This window comes from Elgaria multicarinata, chromosome 20, assembly GCF_023053635.1.
Source record: "Elgaria multicarinata webbii isolate HBS135686 ecotype San Diego chromosome 20, rElgMul1.1.pri, whole genome shotgun sequence".
Classification (NCBI taxonomy): Eukaryota; Metazoa; Chordata; class Lepidosauria; order Squamata; family Anguidae; genus Elgaria; species Elgaria multicarinata.
The window spans coordinates 9,024,524-9,041,426 of NC_086190.1; the positions used below are offsets into that span (position 1 = coordinate 9,024,524).

The following is a 16,903-nucleotide window of genomic DNA, read 5'->3' on the forward strand; positions in this document are numbered from 1 at the left end:
TCTCTGGGCGGTTCACAAAAATTAAAACCACAACAAAACACCCAACTTTAAAGGTTCTTTAAGCCCAACACTTCCTGCTGAAGCAAGCACAGTGTAACCATGCACCAGGCATGCCTAACAGAAGACTTTGCTTGGCAAGTAGGATAGCGGTGGGTGATCATTCATAAGGGTGGGGAGGACTCAGTAGCATTGCAGATACCAGTCACTGCATGTGTCACCATTATCATCAGCTGTGTGCCTTCAAGGCAGGACTTTGGGGGAGAGTTCTAAGCCCCCACTCAGTAGAATGAGCAGGAGGGCACCCAGACACAGCAGGCACAACTTACCAAATGCATGTGTGGGGCAGCCTATAAGGGGCAGTGATTAAGGCAGGGTATGTTAATACCTGTATATGGGGTCCATGAAAAAAGGAGATGGCTTAGCATAATGCAATGATGGCTGTGGTGGCATCTGAGCCTGAGAAATCTTGGGTAATATGTCACTGGCCATGAGCTTCCTTTCTCCATACATGTGGTTCTTCCGGGAATCCCGGCTCCCATTTTGACTCGCCCGGATGCGGTTACCGATGCTCAAATCTAGTGGCTGTTCCTCTCCGGAAAGGTGCACTGGTAAGACCTTGGGGGGCAGCAAGACTGACTTAATTTCTTTTGGTTTTGTGGTAAGGTCAAAGGGTGACTCAGAGCTGGTGCTACCTATTTTGTGAAAGTCCCTGGGTGACTTTGGTTCAGCCTTGACCAGCAAACTGTGGTTGATGGTCCTGTCTGTAAAAGGGTACAAAGAATGGGGGAAGTTGGGAAGGAACTGGAATGGAAACATAGAATGATAAGGGAGGGAGCCCATTTTCTTCTCCTGCATGCCCATGAAGCCCGGCCCAAAGTACTTCTCTGCAATGGAGGCAATAGCCTTTATAGAGTCATTGGCTGCTCCTGCCATGGGGAGCAACTGCTCCTCTGGGGGAGGGAAGAAGGAATGCTGGGAGTAGAAAAGAGGGAGATCACTCATGTTGTTGGCAGAACTAGCGGACACCGAGCTGCTGCTGAAATCTGGCTTGCTTTCAGCCTGCTTGCTTTTTTCTTTCACTTTGTCCCGGTCGCTCTCTGCATCACTCTCCAGATCAGAGCCCGTCCCAGTGGTAGTATCCAGATCTGTGCCTGTGGTCGTGTTGACATCCTCAAAGTCACTCACATCAGACATATCACTAGTCCTGGTTTTGAGCTTCTCCAGGTAAGAGTTCCCCAGGCTGCTGCTGTTAAATCGCTCCTCCCCTGAGGTGGGGTGGCTGCTGTTGCTCATGGTAGAAATCAGAGGGAGGGCTGGGTTGCCCAGAGGGCTTGGAAGCTTGCCATCATGAGTATGGTTAATGGGATTCTTGAGTAGAGGTGTAGGGGGTAATAAAGGGGGCCTGGGGTATAGCGAGGGAGGGAAAATACCAGGGAAACCGGGAGCAAGGGCTGGGAATGCTGGGGGAGCAGGAGAAAATGGAAGTCCTCCTGGGTGCGGCCGGGATGGGAAGTAATCATTAAATCCGAGGCTGGCATGGTTGAGAGTGGGGGATGACTTGGATTTGTCCATCACTGAGTTGGGAGTCAGGGGCAAGCCTGGTCCAAAAATGCCCCCATGGTTATAATGGTTCTTGCCCTCACAGAACCGCCGGTGCTTGTTGAGCGAGGAGGTGGTGCTGAACATCTGGCCACAGTCCTTGCATTTGATCTGGGTCCGGCAGTCGGCATGCATGCGCTTGTGTCGGCAGAGGTTGGAGAACTGCGTGTAGGACTTGTGGCAGACCTCACCTAAAGCATCAACAGAAACCAAAACACCAAACCCAGTATGAAATTAATATGAAAGAACTGGTTTGAAATGATGTAACTGAAATGAGCCATTTTTTAAATATATATATATATATATTATTGTTATATTATTATTAAGTATAAAAATATAATGCCAAGTAATACCTTTGCCACATTTAAAATAAGCCAAAAATTACCACCACCACCAAACAATCACTTGATTGAAGCCTTAGCAAAAGTCTAAACACTGAGTACTTTAATCTAATGGAAAAGTGACTGATTAGGAATGAGAATGTAATTGTATGAAGCTGTCTCATATCTTTTTTGTTTAGTCCTCGTTCTTTCATTGTTAAGAACATAAGAAGAGCCTTGCTGTTGCATCCTGTGTCCTACAAGGGCCATTCAGACGACTATAGGAAGTCCGCAACCAGGATATGAGGGCAATGGAAGGCCATTGCCCTCATATCCTGGTTGTAGACTTCCTATAGTCATCTGAATGGCCCCTGTAGGACACAGGATGCAACAGCAAGGCTCTTCTTCTCTTGCTGTTGTTCCCTAATGACAGGTATTAAGAGATATGCTGACTCTGATCCTGGAGCCATCATTAGTGGCTACTGGTAGCCTTATCCTCCATGAATTTGACCAAGCCCCCTTTAAAGCCATCTCTTATGACCTGCTGTTTTCTGCTTGTCCTGAATATTCCACCATTCATGGAATGACCCCAGATTCTAGTTTTATAAGAGAGGGAGAAAAATATCTCTATCCTCTTCTACGCATCATGCATAATAGTATACACCTCTATCATGTCCTATCCATTTATTTGCCTAAAAGTGCCAAATATAACTGTCATGGAGTAAACACATATAGAACTGACTTTTCATAGTGTGCTCACTATTTTTTTTAAAGTCTAAAATAGCAAACTGGAAAGACCCCATGCTTACTTCTGAGGTCTTACTTCAGTTCAGAAATGAGTCTCTCTCTGTTCAATGGGGTTTACTCAAAGGTAAGCCTGCACCTGATTTTAGTATGACTGGGATGTAAATACAGTTGAAATGAATGGGATTTACTTTTGAGTAAGGGAACCAACAGATCTGTAGTTTATGAACTTGAAGATGCAAAGCTTCGCATGATCAAATGAATGAAAGATTTATCCTTCGCACTTGTGGACTACCAGGAAAAGTATTTGTGTGGGGGGGGAATAAAATAAATAAAGGGATGACACAATCTGATTCAAACTTGGCATGCTGAAAGCTCTCCTTAAGAGCTATCACTGTGACAATTTTTATCTCTTTATCTTTAAAACTTATGCAGACGTAAGCATTTGTTTAATTTCCATTTTAAAAAATCCTTAAAATCAAGGGATGACCCAATCAGATTTAAACTTGGCATGGCTAAAGTCTTCCTTAAGAGGTATCATCATGCGAAGTTTGATCTCTTTAGCTTTAAAACTTACTCAGATGTAAGCATTTTGGTTACCTTGGAGCAAAGGAGGGGACTTGATTACCTTTACAAAAGAAATTAAAGTGATTGTTCATCTGCCCACCATTTGAAACAAGCAAAACAAACCTTTGCTCCTCCTCCCCTGTAAACCTTTCCCAAGGGGCGGGGCTTGAGCTTTCACCAGCATAGTAGTGCTCTCGGTGAAATCACACATGAGCTGAAAGAGCACAACAACGCACAGACATGAAAGTGCCCCCACACTCAACTTGCTAAGGAAACGAAGGGGGATACACTGGATGAAAGCTGGATAAAAAAGTAGGTGTGATGGAGCCCTTGAACTCCTCACATATCACATTATCCCATCCCTTGCTGTGTACATATGCAGTGCCTCACACATGTTAATAGAAGTGGCGAAATAAAGCAGAATGGATCAAGAAGCTGAAGGGCTTGGCAAACTTTACTGAGTCATTCATAGTCCCCTGACTAAGCAGCCAGAAGTATAAAACAGCAGAGCAAGGAGCTGTCTTCACATTATCACTGGTGTGTGGTAGGCGGCAAGTAGTCCTTACGAGGAGAGGCAGCGTGAGCTTTCTGGTGGCCATTAAACTCACCAGGCCCGCCCCCTCCCCCGGCTTCCATGGACCAATAGGTCAACTTCTGCCTGTGAACACTCCTGGAGTGGCTCTGAGCAAGGACAGACCAGCAGAAAAGATGGGCTGACGTCACTCTGGCTGGAAAAGACGTGCATCTTCACTTCTTTGCCCCGGAGTGGCTTTGAATTTGCGGCTGCGTCATATAATTGACACAGCATAGATTTGGAGCCACCCTGGGGCAAAGACAACATCAAGACAGCCCCCAAATCAGTTCAGGCTTCTAAGAGAATAAAACCATTACTACTACAAAAAGGCTAAAAAACAAAACTTATTTAGCTCCCCGTGCTGCAAGGCAACATTTCCCCCTTGTAACTCCTGTTTGAACCCAAGGCTCTGTGATGCATCCAGATCAATTAATTAATTCTGCACCCTGAGTGACCCTTGCTTTTGCACCTTCTAACTGCTTTAAAACTCCAAAAACAAATGAACACTTTATTTGCTCCTTGTGTGTGTGTGATCCTTTGCCATTGCTATTGCACCACCAATAGGAGCACGTGGTTTGCCTACGGCCACCTCTAGTGAGTTAATGGCAAAGTGGAATTTGAACCTAAAACAACTTGGTTCCCATCACAGTCTCTTAGCCACTGTTGCTACATGCACGTTGTTCCTAGTATACATGCATTTAAATGGCCACACATGAAAATAAGTTACTCTGTAGTCCACCTACAACCTCTCATTACCTCACCTGAGACTCACTTTCAACTGCTGATATAATGGTTAAAAAAAAATATTCATTAAAATTGGTGGCTTTGTGGCTCTGTAGCAAAAGGAGTGGCGAACTCTTGAAAAATGAAAGGGGGCAACTTTATGAGGTGGAGCTGAGCCCTGTGAGCTGTGTGTTCAGTGGCTTTGTAAAGGGCCCTATAAGTATACTGACGTTTATCCGTATGTGAGGGGGGATCCAGATTAGGTTAGGATCTCCCCTTGTGTGAAAGAGTTGTGTGCACATGTGTGTGTGTGCGTGCACATGATAGCTACAGTTATCCATGCTCTGATAACCTCTCGTTTGGATTACTGCAATGCATTATATGTGGGGCTGCCTTTGAAAATGGTCCGGAAGCTTCAGCTGGTACAAAACAGGGCAGCCCGTTTACTAACAGGGACTGGCTGGCGAGATCACATTACGCCAGTCCTTCTACAACTTCATTGGCTGCCAGTCCAGGTCCGGGCCCGATTCAAAGTGCTGGTATTGACATTTAAAGCCCTAAACGGTTTGGGGCCAGGTTATTTGAAGGAACGCCTCCTCCCATATGTATCTACCCGGACCTTAAGATCATCTACAGGGGTCCTTCTCCGTGAGCCCCTGCCAAAGGAAGTGAGGCAGGTGGCTACTAGGAGGAGGGCTTTCTCCGGTTGTGGAACGAGCTCCCCAGAGAGGTCCGCCTGGCGCCTACACTGTACTCCTTTCGTCGCCAGCTGAAGACCTTTTTATTCACTCAGTATTTTAACACTTAATTTTAACTTAAATTTAAATTATACTGTTTAACTCTGTATTTTAACCTTATATCAATTTTGCTGCATGGTTTTATCCTGGTTGTGCTTTCTATATTGTATTTTGTATTTGTGTTTTTAACTTGTTGGTTGTTTTATGGTGGTTTTAATTTTTGTGAACCGCCCAGAGAGCTTCAGCTATTGGGCAGTATAAAAATGTAATAAATTAATAATAAATAAATAAATACTTAGCATGTTCATAGGGGTCCTTCATACACCCTTTGAACATCTGGGAGGCATTGCACACATCCATAACAGGGGATGGGATGATGCAATTTGTGAGGGGGGTTCAAGTGAATCTCTCCTACATCCAGACATGCACACAGTTCTCTTCTAGCATTCCTCTATTCCTATTTAAAAACATTAGACCGTATCCAATTAAAATATATAGGCACCTCTATTTAACGGAGAATTTCCATACCACAAGAAGAGAAATAGAGGAAATGCATCATCATCATTTTAAAAAGGTAACAAAAGACAACGCAGATTGTATAAAATTATATATGCTAATTTATATAAAAAGATGCAAATTTAGAATTAATTTCTAGAATTTAAATAGGAATTCAATACATCTTACCATAAGATGCTGTTGATGGGCAAGCCCAATGTTCCTCCTTGCCATTCTTATTCTCTATATTTATACTGGACTTGGACTGGACAGCCCTTCAAACAGAGGCCTCTTTGGAAATATTGGCTGAAAAGGCTTCCTACGTGAAACTAATTTGGATACTGAAATGCATACTACAGAACTGGCCAAAGAATTCTTCTTCCAACTACCTTCTTTTTGCATTTCCAAAACTTGCCTGGTAGCAGCAGGATTTTCTTCCTATCCACATTCTCCATTCCATGCATAATTTTGTACGCCTCTATCATGTCTCCCCTCAGCCTACTTTTTCCCAACAGCACCTGTCAGTTGTAAATTTATGCTCAATAAGAATCAATAATGAAGTGGAGAACTGATATGTGTGTAAACATCCCACTGGATCAGACAAGAAGCCTATCTAGTCAAGACGTTTGGCCGCAGTAGTCAAACACATACAAGCAGGGCAAGTGGGCAACAGTCCACTCTTAATGCTATTGTTCCACATCCACTCACTTTCTCTCTCTTTGTGTGTGTATATATACCATATTTCTTCGATTGTAAGACACCATCGATTGTAAGTCGCACACTAATTTCAGTACCATCAACAGAAAAAAAAACCCCTAAGACGCACCCCATTTTTAGAGAGGTTTGTGTGGGGGGAAAAAAGTGCATCTTAGAATCAAAGAAATAGGGTATGTGTAGTGACATACTGCAAAAACACAGGCAAAATTGTCTGGACTTACTGTGGAGTTCAGCTTTGAACCTGTCAAAAACTGCTGTGAATATTTACTGAAAAAAACAGGAGCTGTGCATAAAGGGGAAAAAAATTGGTAGTGGAATTTCATCTTGTGAAACGTAAAATTACAGTAGCTGCTCATGCAGGCAGAGCTGGCACTGGGGGGAACTGGGGGGAAGTGGTTGCAGCTCAGAGTATGTGCTATTATAGCGGCAGCTAGTTCTTGGAGAGAGCCATGACAACTTACATATGAAAGGTTTGACAGTGCTGTGAATGTGCTTGTGCTGCTTTAGACCAGATGACGTGGCAAAGGTTTTCCCACAGTCTGGGCAGGCATGTGCCCTTGCGCCGACGTGCTGTGAACGGATGTGCCGCTGGAGGTTGCTGGGATCAGTAAATACCTGGAAAGGGGGGGGGGGAAGAATTGTCTTGAGCAACAAAGTCAAGAAGGGCTGCATTTTATCTTGTTGTTCGTACAGCTGTAGATAAGCTCAACACATATACCAGCAAGCATCCATGCATTACTCCCAGGCAGCTTTCCCCAACCTGGTGCCCTCCAAATGTACAGCTCCGATCATTCTCAGTCAGCATTTTCCTCCACACTGGAATGTATTCATGGGACAATCTCCCATCTGTCTCCTCTGCCCTTTCTATTTCTGTATCCTTTTAATTAGATGTGAAACAACTATTTGCAAGCATTTTTGAGATTTGGTGAAATTTCTAGGTTTGCCGGTGAAATTTGGAATGTAACATTTTGAATTCAAATTCACATTATAAATGTATTTTAAAAAAATGAAATGTCAAGTTTAGGAAATTTTTGAATTTTATGAATATGCCTGGATTGTCAGGTATATATATTGTCAGCTGTCAAACACTAAATATCACTGCATGTCATCTTTGATGCCAGATACAAAAGCCCATAACATGCAAACTATGCAATGCACTTAAATAATTAATACTATTACATTAAATATCGCTCTCAGTTACAATTAAATACTAACTAATCGTACACATTATTTTTCAAACACCTTGAGATACTAATTTCTAGAGGGGCATCTCTTTTAAGTAAGTTGCAGCAAAAACATTAAGGAGTCTAGTAGCACCTTAACAACTAATCATTTTGTTATGGTATAATTTTTCATAGAACAGAGTCCATTTCATGACACATATGAATAGTTATTCTTAGTAGGCAGTTACCCCCAAAATGGGGTTGGGAGGTAGAGCAGATCAAATGGGAATGAAATGCAAAGAGTACCATCTGTAACAATTCAATTAAAGTTTAGATATATGCATCGTAAGCACAGTGACCATTTACAATAGCAGTCATTTGTGATTTCCAATAGGAATTATTTATGTACTAAAAAGCAATCCTATATATTTCTACTGAGAAGTAAGTTCATTTTAGTTCAATAGGGCTTACCTTTAGTTAAATGAGTAATAATGGGTTCAAGGAAGCCAGATTCCAGCTAGACATCAGGAAAAACTTCCTGACTGTTAGAGCAGTACGACAATGGAACCAGTTACCTAGGGAGGTTGTGGGCTCTCCCACACTAGAGGCCTTCAAGAGGCAGTTGGACAACCATCTGCTTTAAGGTGGATTCATGCATTGAGCAGGGGGTTGGACTTGATGGCCATGTCATAGACCCCTTCCAACTCTATGATTCTATGAATATATTTGCAGTCTAAAAAACATTGCATATAAATGCTCTCAGATATTAATACCATTGCATGTAATCTGGTAAATACTGTTCAATACTATATGGTATTGCCAATCGAACAGTGTCAAATATCATCTGCCCAAAATCTAATCTCTAATTTTTATCCTACCTGCCCTCTAGGGTGCTCAGAGCATCATACAGATTTCTCTTGCCCATTTAGCCTTCATAACAGCCCTGTGAGATAGGTTAGGCTGAGAGATAGTGAAACCTACCCTAAGCAGAGGATTAAATAACATTAAATGTTTAATACTTAATGCTTTAATGAACAGAGAGGAGTTAAAGCACATTAAGGGTTTAATGAAACTGAAGTAACAGTGATGTGAACGTTATATACTGGGCCATTTCACATGATCACTGCAGTTTAAAAGATCAGTGTGGTTTGTTTAAGCTGTGGCATGTGCTGAGCATGATTTGAATAGTTTCTGCCCAGGTGCAACATGTCGTTTCATCCAAACCTGCGAGACGTGGCTTGTTGGACAGCTATTGTACAGTTATTGGAGGGTCCCTCCAAAAAGTTGTGCCACCCAGTTCAGGCAACATGACAAGCCATGGCCAGCCTGTGATTATTCAAATCATGCCTGGTGCTCACCATGGCTTGTTTAAGCTACGATGATCATGCAAACCAGGTCATTATGTCTGAGGTAGACAAACTGTAGCCCTTGGGCTGTATTTAGGCCCTTTATTCTGCAAGCGATTCATTCAGACCTCAGAAAATGCCACTTTTGGCTTTGGCCCCATTCACAGCTGGTTGGGTACCAACTCATCTCTGTTTACCCTGCCCACGACTACCATGCAGATTCCAACAGATTGTCCCAAGGGAATGTGAACCTGAACAGGAAAAAAAGTTCCTCATCCCTTTACTACTTCAAGCACATTGCTACATGCTGACATACCAACCTGTTTTAGAGGGTGCAACAGCTTTAGCCTTTTCCTTTCTCATGTTTTTAGAATTAGGGTTTTTATACTTTTCCAAAACTCCATCATTATTATTATTATTATTATTATTATTATTATTATTATTTAGAGAAGATTCCCCCAAGGGTTGTTTCTCTGAGTAATTGGCCCATGGCCATACCTTCACACAATTTTCGCATTCAAATCGCTTGCCACTGTCATGTGACATCTGGTGACGAATCAGGTTTGATTTCCAGTTGAAGGCCTTGGGACACTGGTCACATTTGTATTCCCTTTCTTCGGTGTGGATGATCATATGTTGTTCCAAGCTGTCAAAGAGAACCAGACAAATTCAATTAATTGATTTGCAGCTCTGATAATAGCCTACTGGATTTTACAGTCCATTTGGAAAGCTGTACAATGTCTGTATCAGCCGTCAGTAAGACGCCAGTCGCTGTTCTGGCTGGTGAGAGCGGTTCCACCAGTGGCACAAAGTGAAAACACTTTGCTAAACACACAGAGATCCGAGAGAGGGAGCTGGGCATGGACAGGGATGGAACGAGTGGGGGCCCATGGGCACAGAGATGCTGGTGTTAGTGTCAGAGTCAGGAGGCAAGACCTGCTCTCTTTCATTGTGGAGGGCTAACAAGTAGGGGTGTGCACGGACCCCCCGCTCCGCCCCGCAGGCCGATCCGAAAATTTCGGATTGGCCCGCTCCGCTCCACACCGCTCCGCCCATACTCCGCTCCTCTTCGCCGCAGAGCTCCGGCTCCGAATCGGAGCTCCGCAGTGGAGGGGAGTGGCGCCAGGTAAGGCCGGGAGAGGAGGGCAGGGGGGTTTACCGAGCCCTGCCGCCGTTGCTGCCCATGCGGCGATGGCGCCAGAGCCCGGTAAGGGACCAAGGGGGAGGGGGGCCTTACCTGCCTTCGTCCACAGTCCGTCGGCTTCTTCAATTGAGCCCGCGGTTCAACCAGGAAGTCTGGGCCGCAAGTGCGGCCTAGACTTCCTGGTTAAACCGCGGGCTCAATTGAAGAAGCCAACGGACCGCGGATCGACGCAGGTAAGGGAGAGGAGGGGGGGGTTACCGGGCCCTGCCGCTGTCGCCGCATGGGCGACAGTGACAGCGGCAGGGCCCGGTAAACCCCACTTACCTTTCCGGCAGAGCTCTGGATCGAGGCGAAGGATCCGCCTTCACCTCGATCCTCTTCGCCACGCTCCGCCGGCCCCCCAATCCTCTTCTCCTCCGCCTTAAGGGCAGGCGAAGCCCCCCGCTCCGCTTCTAATTCACCGGTCCGATTAGAAGCGGAGCACATCCCTACTAACAAGTGAATAAGGCGTTCTGGGTGTCGGCTCCTGTTTGTCCTTGTAATCTGTAGTATCCTCTGAGGGATGTGTATTGTGCAACTAGGTTGCACAAAACAGTGAGCAGAGATTGCAAGAGTGCCCTTGAGAAAGTAAAAAAAAAAAAAAAAAAAAAACCCAAAACACATCGGGCTTTGAATAAAAGTCATTGTAATCGGGCAGCATGGCTTGCCACAAAGCATAATGGAGGCAAACCCCAAGCTCCTGTTAGGCACTTATTAACAGCGATCTACTCTCCTCCTCTCAGTCACTCCCAGATAGGAGATGCAACAACGAAGAAGTGGACGATATGGCAAAGTACCAAAACGTCCATTCTGTTCTGATACAGCTTCCTCAGCAAGGAACTGACATGGCAAAGGGCAGACCAAAAGCCTCAAAGGGCACAAAACTGATTAACACCCTTGCAGCAGAAATTGACATACTCCCTCTAAGTCCACAACTCAGGGCAGATTTAGCAGGATTGGACTGCAGCCCTTAAGAAAGAAGTCTCTCCTACAGAGATGACCTTAGACTCAGTCTCAGTGCAACTTGCAGGGATTTCAAGTACTGCTAATGGGGCTATAAACCTAGGCCTTACACAAGAGTCAAAAATACAAAAATTGACAGAGATAACTAGGCTAGAGGAGGCTAGAGGAGCAGGAAGATTGGAATCGCTGTCACAATTTTAGGATCTGCGGCCTGCCAGAATCTGAGGAAGGGGAAGATGTAGTGGGATTCTTAGTAAAGTTGTTTACAACTCTAAACTTAAAAACGACAATCAAAACGGATGACAGAGCGAGCGAGCACAGAGAACGCTAGGACACAGACCAGTAGAGGGCACTCAACCTTGAGACATAGTACTGCCCGAAAGAAAAAGTCATCCAAGAGCTACGAAACAGTCGTGATCTTCAATATAATGGCAGAAACCTACAAGTCTTTCAAGACATTAGCGCAGGCCCCCTGCAGGAAGGATGGCTGTTTAAACCTTATACTGAGAAATTGAGGGAGACAGGAATCACGTATCACTGGGGGTTTCCATTCAAGCTAATAGTAAAACACAAAGGCAGAGTCCTTATGGCTTCTACACATGAACAAGTGAAGGAGGCATCAGCACTTCTCAGCTTAGAAGCCCCACCACTGCCTGCACTCAACAATAAAGATCCACTATCCTATGAAGACATAGCAGCTTTTAGGAGAATGAAGGAAAAGAAGAAAAAAGGCAAACCCCAGCAACTTGAAACAATAAGGAACTATGATTTGCCATTATTATTATTATTATTATTATTATTATTATTATTATTATTATTATTTATTTATTTATATAGCACCATCAATGTACATGGTGCTGTACAGAGTAAAACAGTAAATAGCAAGACCCTGCCGCATAGGCTTACATTCTAATAAAACCATAATGAAACAATAAGGAGGGGAAGAGAATGCAAACAGGCACAGGGTAGGGTAAACAGGCACAGGGTAGGGTAAAAATAACAGCATAAAGTCAGAACAAAATCAAGTTTTAAAAGCTTTAGGAAAAAGAAAAGTTTTTAGTTGAGCTTTAAAAGCTGCGGTTGAACTTGTAGTTCTCAAATGTTCTGGAAGAGCGTTCCAGGCGTAAGGGGCAGCAGAAGAAAATGGACGAAGCCGAGCAAGGGAAGTAGAGGCCCTTGGGCAGGCGAGAAACATGGCATCAGAGGAGCGAAGAGCACGAGCGGGGCAATAGGGTGAGATGAGAGAGGAGAGATAGGAAGGAGCTAGACAGTGCCAGACAAGTTGGCTGCCATTGTGGCAGACTGATTTCTCAGCCCACAACAATAACAATGGATTCCCTGTACTGACAACATGAGGAAAGGTCCCTTTTGATATTTCTCAACATGAACAGTTGTGCAGCTGGGGCAACATGGCTGATATACTCACCTATGCGGTTGGGTAATATGAGAAACCAGAGGCAGGGGAGGTAGGATATAAAGGAGAATAAAATTAATACTATTGTGTTATATAAAGCTTAAACTAGACTAACAACTGAAGCTGGGAGAGAAAGAGTTAGCACTTTAAAGAATGGTTATAAAGAGGGTACAATATAGTCCCCCAGAATCCTACCATGGTTAGAGGAAGGGTGTCCTTCCCTACAAGCCACGGAACTGGTGGCACAAAGCTGGTATGGTTCAGATTCTGTTTCAGTTTTATGTTGAATTGGTTCTTTAATTCCTATTATTATTATTATTATTATTATTATTATTATTATTATTATTTACAATATTTATATTCTGCTCAATTATCTTACACAGATTCCAGAGCAGTGAACATAAGTATAAACAGTAAAAGAAAGAAGATTAAAAAGCAAATTAAAATTGTTCAATTTAAAAACAAAGGAGCCAGAAAAACAGGGAATTAGTTGAGGAAGGCTTCTTGAAACAGAGTTGTTTTCAGAAGGCGCCAGAAGCAACCTCGTGTTGACGCCTGCCTGACCTCCAGGGGAAGAGAGTTCCACAGAAAAGGGGCTACCATACTAAAGGCTCTTCTTCTGGTGGATTCCATTCGGGCCACAGGTCTGTGTGGAACCACCAGAAGCATGCCCTCCGATGACCTCAGTGATCAGACAATGTGGTAAGGGAGAAAGCGCTCTCTCAGGTAACCTGGTCCCAAGTTGTTCCCATAGTGCATGCTTTAATATGGTCACCTATGGTGACTACGTGGTCACCTCTTGTACACTTTGCGTAAGATATATGCAACAACAGGAGGAACAAGTGGGAGGGATCTTTGCCTCTTAACTGTAAGTGTTAAGGTTCTCGGCACTCCAATTAAAAGGGTCAGGGTACTAGCAGAACTACATAAGCATTGTCCAGCTGTGGTGTTCCTTCAAGAGATGCATTAAAAATCAGTGAATCATAATGTATTTAAAAAAGGGTGAATAAGACATCAGTTCTGTACCCCTGGCACCTCTAAGTCATGTGGAGTCCTTATACTTATTGCCAAGAAATGCCCGTTTGTTGAAGTAGCAGTACTCAAAGACACAAATGGAAGGTTTATTTTTGTGGTGGGATGGATAGAAGGCAAATTGATAACATTAACATCTATTTATAGCCCTAACAAAGGACAATTGATGTTCTTGACTGACACTCTTATGAAACTCTATAAATTTAAATAGGGGGAAATAATCGCTGGAGGAGTTCTAAATATGGTTGTGGATAGAAGCAAAAGCAAACCACAGAAACATTTGGGGAGGCAGCTAACAGAATTGCTTCAGAGCTCCATCACGCCTACACATTTGTCCTGGTTTTCCCTAGAATGATCCCACTTTGTTTCCATAGCGTATGAAAGCTTGTGAATTTACTTACACCTGTGTGCATATACGTCCCAAGTGTCTTTACACCTCTCCTGTAGTGCTTCACTGTTATCCCACTGAGGTTCACTCTCACCTTGTTGTTTTCACCATCGCCTCTGCCCATTGATCTCCTTTGTACCTACCCCTACAGTTTATTGGCTGTCGGAAGTTGGATAACTCCCCCTCCATTCATCCTGTTGGACAACTGGGTGTTGCACTGCTTTTTCCTTGAGAGTAGCTTCTCTTGTTACTCCGCACTTTTGGAAAATAATTCTTTCTCCCCTAATTATTATTATTATTATTTATTTATATAGCACCATCAATGTACATGGTGGCCCTAAGTACTGTCATGGTTATTCACAAGGCTTGTGGAAATGGGAACAGGCTAACTGGGTTTCCACCTGGAGGCTTAGGCACATTGCATACATAGCTTTTAATAAAAATATTTCTGAAATCTCCAGCAGCGTCATATCTCCCAGGACAGGGCAGGTGCCTCTTACAGATGGTGTGAAACATTTTCAAATGAAGCAATACTTTTTGCTCCAGAGTGACTGCTTATAACCCACATGCAACGTTTACTCATACATTAACTCATTAATCAACTACAACTACTATCAGCTGCTAGTGGAGGCTTACCTTTGGGTAAACCCCATTGAACAGAGAGACTTACTTCTGAGTAAACAGAAGTAAGACATCAGAAATAAGTATGGGGTTGCAGAACAGTTCTTTCCAGTTTGCTGTTTTAAAACTTAAAAAAGAAAGCTTCTGAGTGACTACACTATTAAAAATCAGTTATATATGTGTTTACTCAGAAGTAAGACTCTCTCTGTTCAATGGGGTTTACTCAAAGGTAAGACTGCAGGTGATTTTAGCAGTTGAAATCAATGGGATTTACTTTTGAGTAAGGGAACCAGCAGATCTGTAGTTTATGAACTTGAAGATGCACAACTTCACATGTTCAAAGCAATAGAAGATCAATCCTACAATCCTTCGCACTTGTGCAAAAAAGAGGAAAAGAATTTAAGCAGGGAAATTTAAAAAACCATTAAAAAAAATCAAAATCCAATCTGATTCAAATTTGGTATTCTGAAAGTCCTCCTTAAGAGCGATCACTGTGCCAATTTTGATGTCTTTATCTTTAAAACTTATGCAGATGTATGCATTTGTTTAATTTCCATTTTAAAAATCCCTTAAAATCAAGGGATGATCCAATCGGATTCAAATTGGGCATGCTGAAAGCCCTCCTTAAGAGCTATCACTGTGCCAATTTTGATTTCTTTATCTTTAAAAATGAGGGTGCTGCTGGCAAGGAGGGTGCATTTTTCACATTTCTTTTAAGGTGAAAATGCCTACTCAGGAGTAAGAACGCAGAGTTCAATGGGACCTCTTCTTGCTCCAGAGGGACTGCTTATAACCCACATGGAAATTTAATCCATAGATTAATTGATTAATCAACTAAAACTCCTAACAGCTGCCACTGGAAGTTGCATAGTGTTCCCCTTGTCATGCACTTCCAATTGAGAGGGAAAGGGGAGGGGAGAGAAGCTACACAGGCAGCCCAGTCCAGCTTTAGACCTTGGTGGGGAAACCAGCCCAGAGAGCATGCCATGTAGCCTCTCCCAACCTCCTAGGGAATGAAGATGAGGAACACCCTCCCCCATCCCCCCTACGATGTTACCAATGCATCCCCCTCTCACTTCGCCCTTCAAAGCAAGTCATGAAGCAAAGGTGGAGGAACGAAAGTACAATAGACTTTTCTTTCATTCAACCCAGCAGCCAGGAAGCAGGAGGACGAAACGATTTTAATTGAAATTTAAAAACACCCACTGGAGAAAAAGCGCACCCCTCTCTTTCATCAGCAATACCGCTCCTTGAAAACATGCCCACAGAATATTGGATTGATGGATGAAAATACACGTTAAAGTTTGAGCAGTGTGCTTTTGCATTACTGGAAGAACCGGACTTTCCACATACCGAAATACGTCACTAAGGGGGAGTGGGGAGAAACGCAATCACAGCAGGACATGTTCAGCATCATCCGAGTCTTTTGCATGCAATGCACTGTGACAGCAGACTATAATGCTGGTGTGATGGAGCTTTTAGTTGGAACACAAACTGGGTGAATGCAGAAACTCCAAATTAAAGTATTTGCTCACAAGGTGGCCAAAAATTGGCATTAACCAGGTCATTAACAAACTTTGAATCTTTATGTCTTCAAACCACAGAGAACGTGAAAGAACTCTTATCTGTCATTTATAACTCTTCCTACTTACATCAACATTTCCTTGAAGCCAAAACTTCCAAACCTGCCCTCTCCCGGCTGCCCACATACACAATTGCTTTTGGCAAAGTTCACTGGCAAATTCCTAGTGTCTTAATATAGCTTAGTCTTAGTGAAATAATACCATGGTCTCAATGACCAGTCTGTTCATTCTTTTTAAAATGCCATGTAAATAGAAGATGCTATTGACAATAATTCCTCTAGCTCTTAGGATACAATCAAATACAATGTTAGTGACTTCTGTGCCTGCATTTCATTCCATCTCTAGAGGATTGAGGATTGAGGGGAGACATGATAGCACTCTTCAAATACTTAAAAGGTTGTCACACAGAGGAGGGCCAGGATCTCTTCTCGATCCTCCCAGAGTGTAGGACACGGAATAATGGGCTCAAGTTAAAGGAAGCCAGATTCCGGGTGGACATCAGGAAAAACTTCCTGTTAGAGCAGTGCGACGGTGGAATCAGTTACCTAGGGAGGTTGTGGGCTCTCCCACACTAGAGGCATTCAAGAGGCAGCTGGACAACCATCTGTCAGGGATGCTTTAGGGTGGATTCCTGCATTGAGCAGGGGGTTGGACTAGATGGCCTTGTAGGTGCAACCACGCCTAGAATACTGTTACAATTGTGGTCACTACACCTAAAAAAGATATTGTAGAAC

General features: G+C 43.3%; 1 protein-coding gene across 1 annotated transcript in view; it reads right to left on the minus strand.

The window, feature by feature from the left end:
- The window catches only part of PRDM16 (PR/SET domain 16), a 379,417-nt gene that overhangs the window by 37,676 nt on the left and 324,838 nt on the right, over nt 1–16,903 (minus strand). The window contains exons 7-9 of the mRNA XM_063145447.1: nt 9,484–9,631; nt 6,938–7,091; nt 386–1,790 (exon numbers count right to left, since the gene is read on the minus strand). Coding sequence (XP_063001517.1) covers nt 386–1,790; nt 6,938–7,091; nt 9,484–9,631 — 1,707 coding nt within the window. The remainder of the gene's footprint in view (nt 1–385; nt 1,791–6,937; nt 7,092–9,483; nt 9,632–16,903) is intronic.